Genomic DNA, 16,825 nt, shown 5'->3' with positions numbered 1-16,825 from the left:
AAATACGTGGTTCTCCATGTTGCTGATGCTAGAGATAAAAAGTTCTTTAGGCAGTTAGAGAGGCAGCCTATCAGTTTATGAATTGGCAAATGTTGGTCTGCAAGTAGGATCTCGCATGTGACTGTTCAACAGTTGAAACATTGATCAGTTACAGAGAATATAACAGTCTTTTGAGACCAAAGACCAATCTAATCCTCTACGTTTTTGAGTCATTATAATATTTTAAATGGCTCTCCAACTACATTCCATCATATATGAATTGAAGACTAACTCAGCTGCTCTTGGCTTTTCTTTAATGTATCCTCAAGATCATACAGAAAAGTGAGTTTACTGTCTCCTACCCTACTCACAATTGCATGAAATCTTGAGAATAGTGCAACATAGAAGATAAACTTGGCACCTTATCTTTTGTCTCCCGGTGTGTTCATCTAGATTTTGAAACATTTATGAGAAGATAAATGGGTCCATAACATAATAAACCGTTCTTATATGATATGTGTGTGCTCTGATTTGGGGGAGTTAAAATGCAAGCTAAGCTGCTGTATTCCTTCTTATTTGCTTGTCTTCTATGCTCCATCTGTACTGTAAGTGAATTGCTTTCCTCATACATTGTTTGTCTTTCGCGTAGGATATTGTGTTGTTATTAATTTTTAAACTTCAAAATTTTAGAATGTTGAGGCATAAGTTCTTTCACCGAGCCAAGAAGATCCCAGTAAGTGAACAAGAACTGAAAGCAAAATTGAAAAAAAAGGACAAAGATCGTAAGAAAGATGGTGATGATAAGCGTAAAAAGGATGATGAAAAATGTGAGGATGCTGAAAGTAGTCATGCTGAAGGAGAAAAAAAGGATGAAAAGTCTGCTTCTCAGGTAACATCTCCGGTTATTTTAAATCTTACATGCTAATGATATGAGCAGAAATTTATGATTTAGTAACAACAACATTACTCGTACAGAGAAAACATACCAGTTTCACCTGTAAGGAAAAGCCTCTCATGATGAGTTATTGTACACTACTTATAAAAAGAAAACTTTAGTGTCTTGTATTTGGAAACACTGTTGTTAGACATATCTGAAAGCTAAAAACTTAGGTAGCCCCCAAAATTGTGGATTAAGGAGACATGGATGTGAACAAATCCATTTTATGTTATGTTTCACATTTACATCTACATATGTACTGTGCAAGCCACCATGCTGTTTATGCCAGAACATACCTTGTACCAATGCTAGTCATTCCATTTAATGTTCCACTCATAAGTGAACCAACAAAAAAACGCTGTCTATATGCTTGCACATGAGCCTTTATCTTTGCAGTCCTTAGGCAAGATGTGTGTTGCTGGCAATAGCATTGTTCTGTAGTTGGTTGCAAATGCCAATTCTGTAAACTTTCTCAATAAAATTTAGCCAAAAGAATATCTTCTTACCTCCAAGGATTTGTGTTCACAGGACATTTTCTTAAGACTTGCATGTTGTTGGTACCTACCAGTGTTCACACAAGTGCTCTGTATGTGGTCTCTTTTATAGATAAACAGAAGTCAACCATTTGCCTTCCCTACAACTGAACTTAAGTACTTGCTCCACTTTATGTGGCTTTACAAAATTACACCTAGATGCACCAATATGACTGTATCAAGTAGCATGACACTGATATCATATTTGAACATCATAAACAAGCAGTGGTTAGCATACTGGACTCACATTCGGGAGACAGTGGTTTAAACCTGCATCTGGTGATCCTGATTTGGGTTTTCCACAATTTCCCTAAACCACTTAAGGCAAATGCCAGGATGGTTCCTTCAAAGGGGGACAGCTGCTTCCCTTCTCCATCCTTCCCGAATCTGAGCGTGTGTTCTGCCTCTGATGACTTTGATGCCAACAGAACATTAAACACTAATATCCTTCTCCTTGTCCTCTTTGAACATTAAAGGATTGTTTTTTTATTTTTTCTTCTTACCGATGTCAATTAATTTTAATTTTTTGACATTTAGAGCAAGCTGCCATTCATCAAACCAATTCCAAATTCAGTCCAAGTCATGCTTTATTCTCTTTTAATCACTCAAAGACGATACTATTCTTCTCTATAGCTTCATCAGCAGATCACAAATTGTGCTCAAACTATCCATCAGATCATTAATATTCAGGGTTAAGCAATCTTCGTGCACTCGGGCTTCACAGCGCAACTTCTCATATGCCACCTATAAAAAAATGTCTCTCACAAAATTTCGTCCAGTGAGTACATCCGGTAGAAAAAGGACGTTAAAGAGTGGCAGTCTGGCAACATTGTAACCACCTCTGTCAGCACATATTAGTTGTGCTGTACAGTTGGTGCAGTGGGTAGAGTTTTGGGTTAGCATGCAGGAGGTCAATGGCTCGATCCTGGGTTGAGACATATGTTTTTTACTTTGTAAATGTAGTCCAGGTGGTACGGTATCTGGCACCGTAATTGTCAACAGCGATTGCAGCGTGTCCTTTAGAAAACATTTGCTCTTACACTCTACAATCGTAGAAATGGAAGATTAGTCACCTTTGAAAGAAGCCCTTTCCATGTAGTGGGCATGAATTTATTTGCACCACTTCATCTACTAGTTGCGAAACCTGTTTTCTTTGTACCCTCCTCCAATGGTCCCATATAGAGTAGTACCAACTATTATTCTTGACTCGTTCAGGACCATTACATTTTGTTAAGGCCTTACATTACCAGTAGGATTGGCAAAGCGTTTTGTAAATAATGTCCAAACTCGGTTACTATTTGTATGTGTTATCACCATGGTTCCACTAATTATGCCTTTCAACATTGAGGCTGGTAACCACATGCTGTTTAATATGTATCTCAATGCATTATTATTATTATCCTTTCAATATGAGTTCGGAAGCATCACGTCTATTGCTGTTAGGGAAACAGTGTAATTCGAAACCGAACATTTCACAATGAGCAATGTCATGATGAATCATGCAGAACAATATGTGTCAGAGGGGTAATGTGCGTTAGGTGGAACAGTGCACAGGACTGACGGCGTGTTTATACTTGTATGCGCTGTCCACCAGACAGGGACTAGTTGTGAGCGGAGTAATGCACCCGTGACGGACTCCAATGTACATGCATACATGTATCAATTTTTTTCCTTGCAAACCTCTAAACCAGTGTGACAGATGCATGGCATACACAAATGGTGAGTATGTGGATATGGTTCTGGTCTCTTGGTGCATCTGATAACTGGGCTGGTGTTGCCGCTCGTGAATATACTGCTAGATATCCTCATCCTGCAATCCAGATAAAAATGCGTTTAGTCGTCTGGAGCCGCACATTTGGGAGTCAGGTTCTCTCCTTCCACCATCGCGTGACGGAGGTCGTCCATGGACTCGCCATACTTCAGTCACTGAGGAAGCTATTCTGGAGGTCATACACCAAGAACCTCAGCAAAGTACACGTAGCATAACAATGCAGCTGCATGTTTCGCAATGCATGGTCGTTAACGTACTGCACAAGCATGGGCCGCACCCCTATTATTATGCTTTCACACAACATCTGCATCCTGCAGATCGCCGTTTAGCAGATGCAATGGATCCAACAACAACAGGAAGCCAACAATGACTTCGTGAACACTGTTATATGGTTGGATGAAGCAACATTCACTCATGACAGTGTCTTCAATATGCACAATACCCACTATTGGTGTGAGGTTAACCCTCACATCACCCACGACCTAGGATATCAAGTTCGCTTTGGTATAAATGTCTGGGCTAGAATATAGGGGGACAGGTGTTTGGACCCCTACATGTTGCCTTACCGGTTGACTACACGAAGGTATCATGCATCCCTCTCAAACTATCTGCCTGATGCCCTGGAAGATGTTCTACTACATGTTCGGCAGAGGATATGGTTCCAACATGATGGTGCACCTCCACACTCTGGAATTAATGTGCGACAGTATTAGGACAGAAAATTTCCAGGGTAATGGCTGGGGCATGGAGGTCCAGTTGTATGACCATCTCGTTCACAGGACCTAAATGAACTCGATTTCTTCCTGTGGCGACACCTGAAGGAGCACGTGTACTCTACTCCACCGACAATTGTGGAAGAATTGGTAGCGCGTGTTCATGCTGCTCTTGTTGCTGTGGACACAGCTGTGCTGCATATGGTCCAGTGCTGTATGATCCGGCGGGTTGCACAATGGTTGGGCATGCAGGGAGGTCACTTTGGGGATCTGTTGTTCTGAGGGCAACATATTCTGTTGTGAAGGTCATGTGGCTATTAATATGAACATTATTATTGCCACTGGTTGCTAATGCGCTACATCTGAGTGGTCATATTACATGTACTGTAGTATGACAAGTAGATGTGTTATTTTAACTGTCCTATCATCTTTAGCATCTCGAAATTGATACTGTTTTGGTAGTTATTCTGTCCTATGACATGTCATTTGTTTCAACTGTCTGTTTCTTATTTGTCTGACCACATATTTGTTATGTTCAGCATTACAAAATGTTGTAAATTTAAGATACATGTGACCTAATAAATGTCAGAATGAGATGTTTTTATGAACTGTCAGAATGAAATTAGCAAATAAAAAAAAAGAATGCTCCCCAACCCAGGATAGAACCCTTGATCTCCTGCTTGCTAACCCAAAACTCTATCCACTGCACCAACTGTACAGCATGACTAATATGTGCCGACAGAGGTAGTTACCATAAACATGATTACAGTGTTGCCAGATTGCCACTCTTTAACGTCCTTTTTTCTGCTGGATGTACTCATTAGATGAAATTTTGTGAGAGACGTTTTTTTTTTTTATCACTGGCATGTGAGGAGCTGCACTTCAAAGCCTAAGTGTGTGAATCTCACTTCACCCTGTATGTAGAGAACAAGAGTATTTCTATCCCACTTCCCTGGGGCATGCCTGATGATACCATTGTCTTCTGTAACACTCGCTGTCCAGGACATGCCCTGTGTTCTACTACTTAAAAAAACCTTCCAGCTGCTCACATATCTGAAAACCAATTCTGTGTGCTGTGACCTTGATTAATAGTTTGCACTGTGACACTGTGTCAAATGCTTTCTGGAAGCCTAGGAACACGGAATCTGCCTGTTGCCCTTCATCCATGGTTCACAGGATATCTTGCAAGAAAGGGGCAAGTTGAGTTTCACACAAGCAGTGATTTCGAAGTGCGTGTTGATTTGTGGTTAGAGTGTGTTATTTCTCAAGGGAATTTATTGTATTTGGATTGAGAATATACTCAAGAATTCTGGAGTAAACTGACATTAAGGATATTGATCTGTTACTTTGTGGTTCCATCATTTTACCCTTCATGTATTCGGAAGTCACCTGTAATTCTTTCCAGTTGCTTGAGACTTCCTGCTGGTTGAGAGAGTCACAATACATTCCATCTAAATATGGGCCCAGTGCCAAAGAGTTCTCTGTTTCCATCTGAACTTGGCAACTTTCCTGTTTTCAACTCTTTTAGCTGCTTTCCATTGGCAGGAATGCCTTTTGCTATGTTCTCCGTAAGAGAGTTTGTGTGGTGGTCAAATCTGGGTTTATCTTTACAATCCTTCTGCATTAATTATATTTAAAATGCAAAAATTAAAATTTTTCCTTTCTTGTTGCTGTCTTCCATTGTCACGTCACACAGGTCGATGACTCACTGTATAGAAGCCTTCGACCCATTAAGGGATTTTACATAGGACCAGAATTTTCTTCGGTTCTCAGCAAGATCATTCGCTAAGATGCCACTGTGGAAGTTGTATGCTTTGTGAAATTGTCCTTTATATACATGCATGAGTTTCAACTAACTTTTACGTGTTGACATCTCTGCATTCTTTTATGATCTGGAACGGCAACAGTCTATTTTGTAAGCATTTTCCAAATGTTGTTATTAAACCATGGCAGGACTTTTCCGTCCATAATCCACTTGCTCAGCATGTGTGATTTAGAATTAGTTTTAACTTTGACCATAATTCTACTATGTCCATCATATTGGAACTAAGTGACATCCATTCATTGTCTAGATAGAATGCTAACAACTGTTTATTTGCTCTTTGCAGCTTAAAAATTGTCCTGGCAACTAGACAGTTTCATCATCAGGGAGAGTCCGCAATCCTTATTTAATTACAAAACTGCCTGACTTCAGTCTATAGATCACTTCTCTTTATTTTCAAATAACCGGTTTCAGACCAGTTGCCCATCTTCATATTGTTTGTTACCGTCACAGAGTAACTTTTGAGAGTTCCATATTGACAAACTACTCCGTAACTGTAACAAATGATCTAAAGATGTGTAACTGGCCTGAAATCAGTTGTTTGAATGTAAAGAGAAGTGACCTGCAGTATAAAATTGAGCAGTTTTGTAAGGTCAACCATTTTTGTAGTTATGAGGGCTGAAATATTTCACTTATGTGTGGTTTGTTGCACTAGTTATTCAAAACAGTTTTTTGGAAAAAACATTCAGAACTTCTTTGTAAGACTATTTGTTTATTTATTTATTTATTTCATGTACCATAGATCCAGTTAGTGAGTCAACCACAAGGATATGGAACGTATCAAATTGTACAGGTTTCAGTTTAAACTTACAATAAATACAAGGGCAATTCAATGCGAAATTGTACATAGTTTAAGTAAGATATACTATAAATACAGTAATAGATACAATGTCAGCTAGATAACATAACGACCATTTAACAGAAAAAGAAAGAAGTACCTGCAAGAGTGTCTGTGATGGACCCCACACATTGTTCTGATTGCTTTTTTTTAGACGGTGAAAATTTTTTTGCAAGTGGTTGGTTCCCCCAGAATATGATAGCATATGACATCAGTGGGTGGTAGTAGGCAACCATAATGGCGTCAACTTCAGTCACTGAAGAAATTACCCATAATGCAAATGTCGCCGAGCTAAGTTTTTTACATAGATGAAGAATGTGAACTGACCAATTACATTTGCTGTCTATATAAGCACCCAGGAATTTTGTATCTTCAACTTTCTATATTGGTTGATCTCTGCATTTTATGTTAATTTCATCGAGATTACTTTGTGATGTATGGAACCTCATATAATGAGTTTTATTTCCATTGAGTGAGAGACTATTTGAGGAGAACCAATTTAAGATGTCATTAAAAACAGTATTTGCAGTTTGTTCAAGATTGTGATCTATCAAATCGTTGATTAGAATTGTGGTATCATCAGCGAACAGGGTAAATTTGCTGTTTGTCTCGGAACAAAGAGGAAGATCATTAATGAAGATGAGGAATAGCAGTGGGCCAAAAACGGAACCTTGAGGCACACCACACGTTATTGTGCCCCACTCAGACGAGGATGTATTGGACAGGTCTTGCATCTATATCTATCCTATCTAGTTCTATCCTATCCTATCTAGGTACATCCTCCTACCACCACCTACTCCTGTCCGGTCACTAACATTACCTATCACATCAAAGGCAGGGCTACCTGTGAAACCAGTCATGTGATCTACAAGCTAAGCTACAACAACTGTGCTGCATTCTATGTGGGCATGACAACCAACAAGCTGTCTGACCACATGAACAGCCACCAGCAAACTGTGGCCAAAAAACAAGTGGACCACCCATAGCTGAATACGCTGACAAACATGATACCCCTCATCTCAATGACTGCTTCACAGCCTGTGCCATATGGATCCTTCCCATCCTTCCCACCAACGCTAGCTTTTCTGAATTGCACAGGTGAGAACTTTCCCTGCAATACATCCTACGCTCCTGTAACCCTCCTGGCCTCAACCTTCGTTAGTCACAGTCCTCACTCATCCAGCCCTCTCCCTGTTCCCATTCCAACACTACACAGCCGTCATTTCGCTGCCACACACAGTCTTTTAATTTCTTTTATTTTTATTTCTCTCCTTTCCACTGCTTACCTCCTCCCCCCTCTGCACCTTCTCTCCTACCCTCCGTCTAAACTGCAACACTTTAACTGTCCGCCACACCCACCATACTATCCCTTCCCCTCCCCTCCCCGCCCCAGCCTCCTCCTTACTCCCACCCAGTCGCCACTCCCATCATGCACTGGTGCTGCTGCTCGCAGTGTAGTTTCAGCTTTCTGAGACTGCAGATGTGTGTGCTAGTTGAGCTTGCGTGAGTGTGTGTATGCGCATGTGTGTGTGTCTACTGCTGACAAAGGCCTTAATGGCCGAAAGCTATGTTTGTGTGAATCTTTTAATTGTGCCTATTGCGGCTCAGGATCTCCGCTAAATGGTGAGTAGCAACTTTCCTTCGCTCGAAATGCTTCTGTTGGTCTCATAAAAACCTGTGATCTGGGTGAGCAAGAAAACAGAGTATATTTATTCACTATTTGGGTAGATTTTTTATATTATTGTTTCATTTGAACACCTTTGTTGTACTTTTCTGAAGTTTTTGGGGTTAGTATTGCATTTGTGGAACATTTACAACCAGATATAGTTTTTGCAGGATGTATTTGTTCAGAATCAAAGATTGTACCATATTTCTAGGTGGAAATTGCAAATTTGTTATGAATTATTAAGCTACTTCATTAATATTGCCTCTCTTCTAGGAGGACAAAGAAAAAAAGAAGAGAAAGATCCGCCTTGAAATGCACTTAGACCAGCTCTTTGTTGATGGATTGGATGCATATGTTTGGATCTATGACCCGATTCCAGTGTATTACTGGTTTTTTGGCACATTGCTAGTGCTTGGTGCTATTGCTATCTGCTTATTTCCTTTGTGGCCACCATCTGTAAGGTACACAATTTTTCATTAAAAGACTTAATTTGAAATTTGCTGAGAAGCAGAAAATTATTTAGTTTCTAATGGGACACAGCTAACAAATTTTCTTACTTTTATGAATGTTTAGTTATGTAGCACATAGCCATTTTTGACTTATGGTGATTGAATTTAGTTGTCATAACAATCAATGAAACGTTGAAAATATGTTGCCTAAACATTTTATTGATTACATTTACTAGTAACTTTAAAACTTTCATACAATATGATCTTTTGCAAAACTCTGTTGGAAAATGAAGAATGATCACCACTGACAACATGATGTAGAAATAGCATATTTGCATGGTTCACTGCACTGATACAGGACAAAGCAATGAATCAAAGTAGCATAATGTTCACAGAGTACTGTCTATCTAGCATGCATGAAAATAATGAGCCCACAACACTATATTTCATTTACTGAAAGAATTGTCAGGTCTCTTTTTTTTTTTTTTTTTTTATAGCGTCATACTGGGCTACCATGCAGTAGTCTTTTTCATCAGCTATGTATTGATGTTCATTGAAAAGGTTATTTTTAAATAAGTAGTCATTAAACTGGTCATGGACTATATACTCGAGTCCTTCGGCAGCACCAGAAGGATACAAATGGGGTGCTAGTCAGAGTGACGGTGTTCTTCTTTGGTAGTGGATTGATAAGGCCAAGTTTCTAGGTTGCGGGAAAAATGATTCTGATTAAGTAGTAATTGAAGGTATATTTTATTCTCGGTAACAGTTGGTCAAGAATGACTTTCATCATTTGAACTGTAATGTCATAATAACCGAGAGACACTGATCTGATATGTATGATGGAATTTTTTTAATGTATCATCAGAAACATGCTTAAAAAAGAATTTCTTATAACTGTTGTCATTTCTTCTTGTGAAATAATTGATAAGTTTTATTTTTGTTTGTGGTTCAATCGTGCTTGTCAGTAAAGTGAAGTACTGCTTTAGTTCCTCAAAAGATACAATTCAATCCTTTGGCTATTCTTAGCCTATCCAGATCTTTGTTTTTTTTTCCAGAGGTCAACTGGTCTTTGTCTGTTGAGGACTAATGTATGGGCAATCCCAAATTTAACAAGCAAACTGCTCCCAGAAGCCATGTCAAGCAGTTCGTACCGTTTGGCTTGTCATCTCATTTGTAGTCCATCTGTATTATCGAAACGTAAAACAATTTTTTTCTTTGTAGGAAAACTGAACTTGCAAGTTGTCTCATAGTTGGTCTGTGGAGTAGAAAGTTCAGCTCAGACAGCAACTATGTTGTCAACAATCAGTCACCAACTTGCGTATTTTGAAGCATGTTCGACAATACAGTCTATGTATTTGTTGTACCTGCATCAGCAGTTGTTCAGTCTTAATTGTAGATTGTTCACTGATGTTTATTGTGATCTATCTTCAAGTATCCTCATGAAACAATTAGTAATAAGAGGATACTGTATGATGTAAAACTTGAGCAGCTAGCTGGTATGAACGAATTGGAATGGGACGAGTTTATGGATGAATTCTCGGACAGTAGAAGTCTCTACAAACAACCTTCATATGAGCATTCAAGTGATGATACAGGTGCAGACAACAATGAATGCAATGAAGAAAACGAGCAGGTTGGTCCGATAGCACGCACTACAAATAACAGTGATGAGTGGAGTGACATTCCTCAAGATCCACCAGTATTTGTGTTCTGCGAGGATGGGCAACTGAAAATAGACTTAAAAATGTTGGCATCAATGCACTTGTTGATTTGTTTCTTTCCGAAGAGATACTAATGTCATTATGTGAACAAATAAATTTATATGTGAGCCAGGAAGCAGGAAAATGTGGGACAACCAGACTCTCAAGATGGAGGGATACAGGTGTTGTCAGAATGAAAGTATTTCTCGGGCTGTTGCTGTACATGGTACTTGTTGTTTTCCATCGATAGAACATTACTGGAGCACAAATTCTTTTTACAGTGTCACAATCTGGAGATCTGTTATGAGTGGAAACAGATTTCAGCTGTTATTGAGATATCTACACTACTCAGACAACTCATCCAGTGACCAGTTGTGGACCATATCAGTAGCATCATGAGCAATAATTGTGTTCCAGACAAGAATCTCTGCATTGATGAATTGGTGGTTTTGTGGTCAACTGTCTGTTTTTCAGGCAGTATATCAAAAACAAGAAACACAAGTACGGTGTAAAACTTTATGAACTCTGTGAATTTGACGATGTGGATCTCAAAATAAAAATCTACTGTGGCAAGTCACAGGAGATGGCCGAGACAGGTCATTCATCTGAATTTGTTTTACACCTGATGGAAGCTTTCTTGTACAAAAGCTTTGTGCTTCATATGTACAATTTCTATAATTCTGTGACACTTACAAAGCTGTTGTTGACTTACAAAACCTATTTGTTTGTGTGTGTGTGTGTGTGTGTGTGTAACATTACATAACAACAGAAGGGAAAGCCCAAAATCATTAGTTACTATGAAACTGAAGATAGGTCAGATGGTGTGGAAAAGAAATGACAATCTTGTTGTTTACAAGTGGGAGTACAAAAGAGAATTTCTGACCATTTCTAATGTGCTCCAATGGCAAAATGGTGGAAGTTCGCAATCAAAGTTGCGAAGTTGCCCTGAAACCAAGCATAGTCAGAGAGTACAACAGTGGCATGTCAGATGTTGATCTGCACACAACACAAGAAACGCCAGGGGCCATGATTCATTTTATCATATTTGTGAAGAAAAGCCAGCTATTTGTGGGGAAGAATGCTTCAAGTTATATCATCAGTTAAAAACGAAAAAAACAACTTTATCTTCATTACCATTACTGACAGTGAAGAAGAAATCCAGAATTTCCTCTCCAACCTCAACTTCTTTGGTTCCATCAGATTCACCTGGTCCTACTCCAAATCCCATGCCACTTTCCTCGACGTTGACTTCCATCTGTCCAATGGCCAGCTTCACACATCCGTCCACATCAAACCCACCAACAAGCAACAGTACCTCCATTATGACAGCTGTCACCCATTCCATATCAAACCATCCCTTCCGTACAACTTAGGTCTTTGTGGCAAACAAATCTGCTCCAGTCCTGAATCCCTTAACCATTACACCAATAACCTGAAAACAGCATTCGCATCCCGCAACTACCCTCCCAACCTGGTACAGAAGCAAATAACCAGAGCCGCTTCCTCATCCCCTCAAACCCAGAGCCTCCCACAGAACAACCCCAAAAGTGCCCCACTTGTGACAGGATACTTTCTGGTACTGGATCAGACCCTGAATGTGGCTCTCCAGACTGGATACAACTTCCTCAAATCCTGCCCTGAAATGAGATCCATCCTTCATGAAATCCTCCCCACTCCACCAAGAGTGTCTTTCTACCTGCACCTAACCTTCATAACTTCTTGGTTCATCCCTATAAAATCCCCAAACCACCTTCCCTACCCTCTCGCTCCTATCCTTGTAACTGTCCCCGGTGTAAAACCTGTCCCATGCACCTTCCCACCACCACCACCACCACCACCACCACCACCACCACGTACTCCAGTCCTGTAACCCAGAAGGTGTACATGATCAAAGGCAGAGCCACATGTGAAAGCAACCATGTGATTTACCAACTGACATGCCTGCACTGTGAAGCGTACTATGTGGGAGTGACCAGCAACAAACTGTCCATTCGCATGAACGGACACAGGCAGACAGTGTTTGTTGGTAATGAGGATCACCCTGTGACTAAACATGCCTTGGTGCACGGCCAGCACATCTTGGCACAGTGTTACACTGTCCGGGTTATCTGCTTACTTCCCACTGACACCAACCTATCAGAACTCCGGAGATGGGAACTTGCCCTTCAATATATTCTCTCTTCCCGTTACCCACCATGCCTCAACCTCCGCTAATTTCAAGTTGCCGCCCCTCGTACATCACCTGTCATTCAACAACATCTTTGCCTCTGTACTTTCACCTTGACTGACATCTCTGCCCAACCTCTTTTCATTTACATACGTCTGCCTGTGTCTGTATGTGTGCGGATGGATATGTGTGTGTGCGCGAGTGCATATCTGTCCTTTTTTCCCCCCCTAAGGTAAGTCTTTCCACTCCCTTAAAAGCCACATCCTTTCGTCTTTCCCTCTCCTTCCTTCTTTCCTGATGAAGCAACCTTGGGTTGCGAAAGCTTGAAATTTGTGTGTGTGTTTTTTTTATATGTGGTGAGGCTACAGTGAAGATCCCTAGCTCCTGATAACACGATTTTGTGCAATAAACACTCTTTTACTCAATGATGGGTTACCCCAGAATATGATGCCATACGAAAGCAGAGAATGAAAATAGGCGTGGCAAGCTAATTTACTGAGATGTATATCTCCAAAATTTGCAATGACCTTAATAGTATAAGTAGCTGAACTCAAACATTTCAGCAGTTCAACCCTTCATAAGTGCGTACACCTAGAAAATTTGAATATTCTACCTTAGCTACTGATTTCTGATTGAAGTCTATATTTATTAATGGTGTCATTCCATGTACTGTGTGGAACTGTATATACTATGCTTTGTCAAAGTTTAATGAGAGCCCATTTGCAGAGAACCACTTAACGATTTTCTGAAAAACATCATTTACAATTTCATCAGTTAATTCTTGTCTGTTGGGTGTGATAGCTATACTTGTATCATCGACAAAAAGTATCAGCTTAGTATCTTTGTGAATATAGAATGGCAAGTCATTAATATAAATTAAGAACAGCAGAGGACCCAAGACCAAACCTTGTGAACCCCATTCTTGGTTGTTCCCCAGTTTGAGAAATCACCAGTTTTTTGCATATTATGTGAACTGCTTACTTCAACTTTCTGCACTCTTCCAATTAGATATGATTTGAACCATTTGAGTGCTGCCCCATTCACACCATAGTACTTGAGCTTATCTAGAAGTATTCCATGATTTTCACAATCAAAAGCCTTTGAGATATCACAAAAAATCCCAACGGGTGACTTCCGGTTACTCAGAGCATTTAATATTTCATTAGTGAAAGTATATATAGCATTTTTCCATTGAAAAACCTGTCTGGAAACCAAACTGACATTTTATTAAAACTTTATTTTTACAAAGGTGTGAAGCTACTCTACAATACACTACTTTTTCAAGAATTTTGGATAAGGCTGTCGGAAGAGAGATTGAGTGGTAGTTATTGACATCAGACATATCCTCTTTTTTACGCAGTGGTTTACCAATGGCATACTTCAGTCTATCTGGGAAAATACCCTGCTTCAGAGAGCTATTACGTATGTGGCTAAGAATCCCACTTATCTCTTGGGAACAAGCTTTTATTATCCTGCTGGAAATGCCATCAATTCCATGTGAGCTTTTATTCTTGAGAGAGTTCATTATCTTTCTAATTTCAGGAGAGGTGGTGGAATTTCAGTTGTATCAAATTGTGTAGGTAAGGCCTCTTCCATTAACTGCCTTGCTTCTTGTAATGAACATTTTGATCCTATTTTCTCTACAACATGTAAAAAATTATTATTCAAAATGTTTTCGGCTTCCGGCTTGTTGTTTTTCACGTTTCCATTCACTTTGATGGTAATGCTGTCATCCTGTACTCTTGGCTGCCCAGTCTCCCTTGTAATAATATGCCAAATTGTTTTGATTTTTTTTTTTTTTTATCAGAGGTATTAATCTCAGACATGATGCACATGCTTCTGGACTTTTTAATAACCTTTCTTAATGTAGCACAGTAGTTTTTATAATATTTGGCTGTTACTGGGTCATTACTCTTTCTTGTTGTTAGATACAGTTCCCTTTTGTGGTTACAAGATATTTTTATTCCTTTAGTAAGCCAAGGTTTTTTGCATGGTTTCTTATAATTAGATTGAACTACTTTCTTGGGGAAACAGTTTTCAGATTCTCTTACAAGTGTATCATGAAATAAGTTATATTTTAAATTAGCATCAGGTTCCTTGTACACCTCATCCCAGTCTCACTGCTGAAGATTTTCCCTGAAATTTCTAATTGTTGAGTCATTAATTGAACGCACAACTTCAGAGGGTAGTTCTGAATTACTGAATGGAGCTATGTCATATACTGTAACTAGCTGAGCACCATGATCAGAAAGGCCATTCTCAACAGGACAAGAATTTATGTTTTTAAACTTATCTTAGTCTATGAAAGTGTTATCTATCAATGTACTGCTGTCCTTTACTACCCGAGTAGAAAAATCAATGACAGATGTCAGATTGAAAGAACCGAACAAGAATTCCAGGTCATTCTTCCTATTACACTCTTTCAGTGAATCAACATTGAAGTCCCCACAAATAATAATTCGCTTTCCCCTATCTGACAGATAGCACAACAAGGCATCCAAGTTTTCAAAGAATAAATGAAAATTTCCTGAAGGGGACCTATAGACTGTTACAATATGAAAGAACCCTCCTTCAGTTTAAGTTCACAGGCACATGCTTCTCTATGTTGCTCTAGACAAAACTTTTTCGTATCTAAGCTTTTTACACAGTGATAACTTTTGACATATATGGCAACTCCTCCTCTCACCTTATTCTCTCTACTCATATGTGCAGCTAGTGTATAACCACTGATATTTACCTTTTCCATATCAGACACAATGTGATGCTCAGACAGGCATAGTATATCTATTACATTATCAGATTCAGTGTCATCTAAACGAACCAGGAGCTCATCCACTTTATTCTTCAATCCCAGAATATTTTGGTGAAAAATGGTAACATTATTTTTTACTTTACTTTTGTGAGAATCTACTTTTTTCTTTAATCCACCAATATTTTGGTTAAATATGGTAACATTATTATTTACTTTACTGTTTTTAGAATCTTGTGAGTTTTGGACCTCTTTAGCACCTGCCTGCCTGCCTGAACTTCTCATTAGACACTGATATTAGTCTAAAAAAGAGGTACATCCATGAGTACTAGTGTCCCCCCCTCCCCCCCCCCCTTATGGATTTTGCTAACAACCCTGCCAGTTTACCCTTACCTCAATGGGGACGCTTGCGTGCCCCAGCAATAGAGATAATTATACCGTATGTGCAACGACAGTGGAGGGGTATCTGTTTAGATGCCAAACAAATGGTAGATCCTGAAGAGGGGTAGTAGTAGTTGCAGAGGCAACAGTCTGGGTGATTGACTGATCTGACCTTGTAACATTAACCAAAATGGCCTTGCTGTGCTGGTACTGCAAACGGCTGAAAGCAAGGGGAAACTGCATCCGTAATTTTTCCCCGAGGGCACAGAACTTTACTGCATGGTCAAATGATGATGGCGTCCTCTTGGGTAAAATATTCTGGAGGTAAAATAGTCCCCCATTCAGATCTCTGGGCAGGGACTACTCAGGAGGACGTAATTATCGGAAGGAAGAAAACTAGCATTCTACAGATTAAAAAAAAAATATAGAGTATGGAATGTCAGATCCCTTAAAGCTCACGCCTACCACAGTGGTATAAGTTTATATACCAACTAGCTCCACAGACAATGATGAGATTGAAGAAATATATGATGTGATAAAAGAAATTATTCAGGTAGTGAAGGGAGACGAAAATTTAATAGTCGTGTGGGACTGGAATTTGATAGTTGGAAAAGAAAGAGAAGGAAAAGTAGTTGGTGAATATGGAATTTGGTGGGGGGGGGGGGGGGGGGTGGTAAGGAACGAAAGAGGAAGCCACCTGGTAGAATTTTGCGCAGAGCATAACTTGATCATAGCTAACACTTTGTTTAAGAATCATGAAAGAAGGTTGTATACATGGAAGAGGCCTGGAGACACTGGAAGGTTTTAGATAGGTTATATAATGGTAAGAAAGAGATTTAGGAAGCAGGTTTTAAATTGCAAGATATTACCAGGAGCAGATGTGGACTCGGACCATAATCTGTTGGTTATGAACTGTAGATTAAAACTGAAGAAACTGCAAAAAAGGTAGGAATATAAGGAGATGGAACATGAATAAACTGAAAGAACCAGAGGTTGCAAAGAGTTTCAGAGAGAGCATTAGGGAACGATTGACAAGAACGGAAAAAAGAAATACAGTAGAAGGATGGTTAACTTTGAGAGATGAAATAGTGACGGCAACAGAGGATCAAGTAGGTAAAAA

The 16,825-nt window shown here is 39.4% G+C and overlaps 1 protein-coding gene across 1 annotated transcript in view; it reads left to right on the top strand.

Annotated features, from left to right (window-relative positions):
• Window positions 1-16,825, top strand: part of LOC124607481 (translocation protein SEC62) — a 101,052-nt gene that overhangs the window by 60,562 nt on the left and 23,665 nt on the right. Inside the window, exons 4-5 of the mRNA XM_047139840.1 lie at window positions 670-868; window positions 8,533-8,720. Coding sequence (XP_046995796.1) covers window positions 670-868; window positions 8,533-8,720 — 387 coding nt within the window. The remainder of the gene's footprint in view (window positions 1-669; window positions 869-8,532; window positions 8,721-16,825) is intronic.

This window comes from Schistocerca americana, chromosome 3, assembly GCF_021461395.2.
Source record: "Schistocerca americana isolate TAMUIC-IGC-003095 chromosome 3, iqSchAmer2.1, whole genome shotgun sequence".
Classification (NCBI taxonomy): Eukaryota; Metazoa; Arthropoda; class Insecta; order Orthoptera; family Acrididae; genus Schistocerca; species Schistocerca americana.
This window is presented reverse-complemented; position numbering and strand designations above follow the sequence as displayed.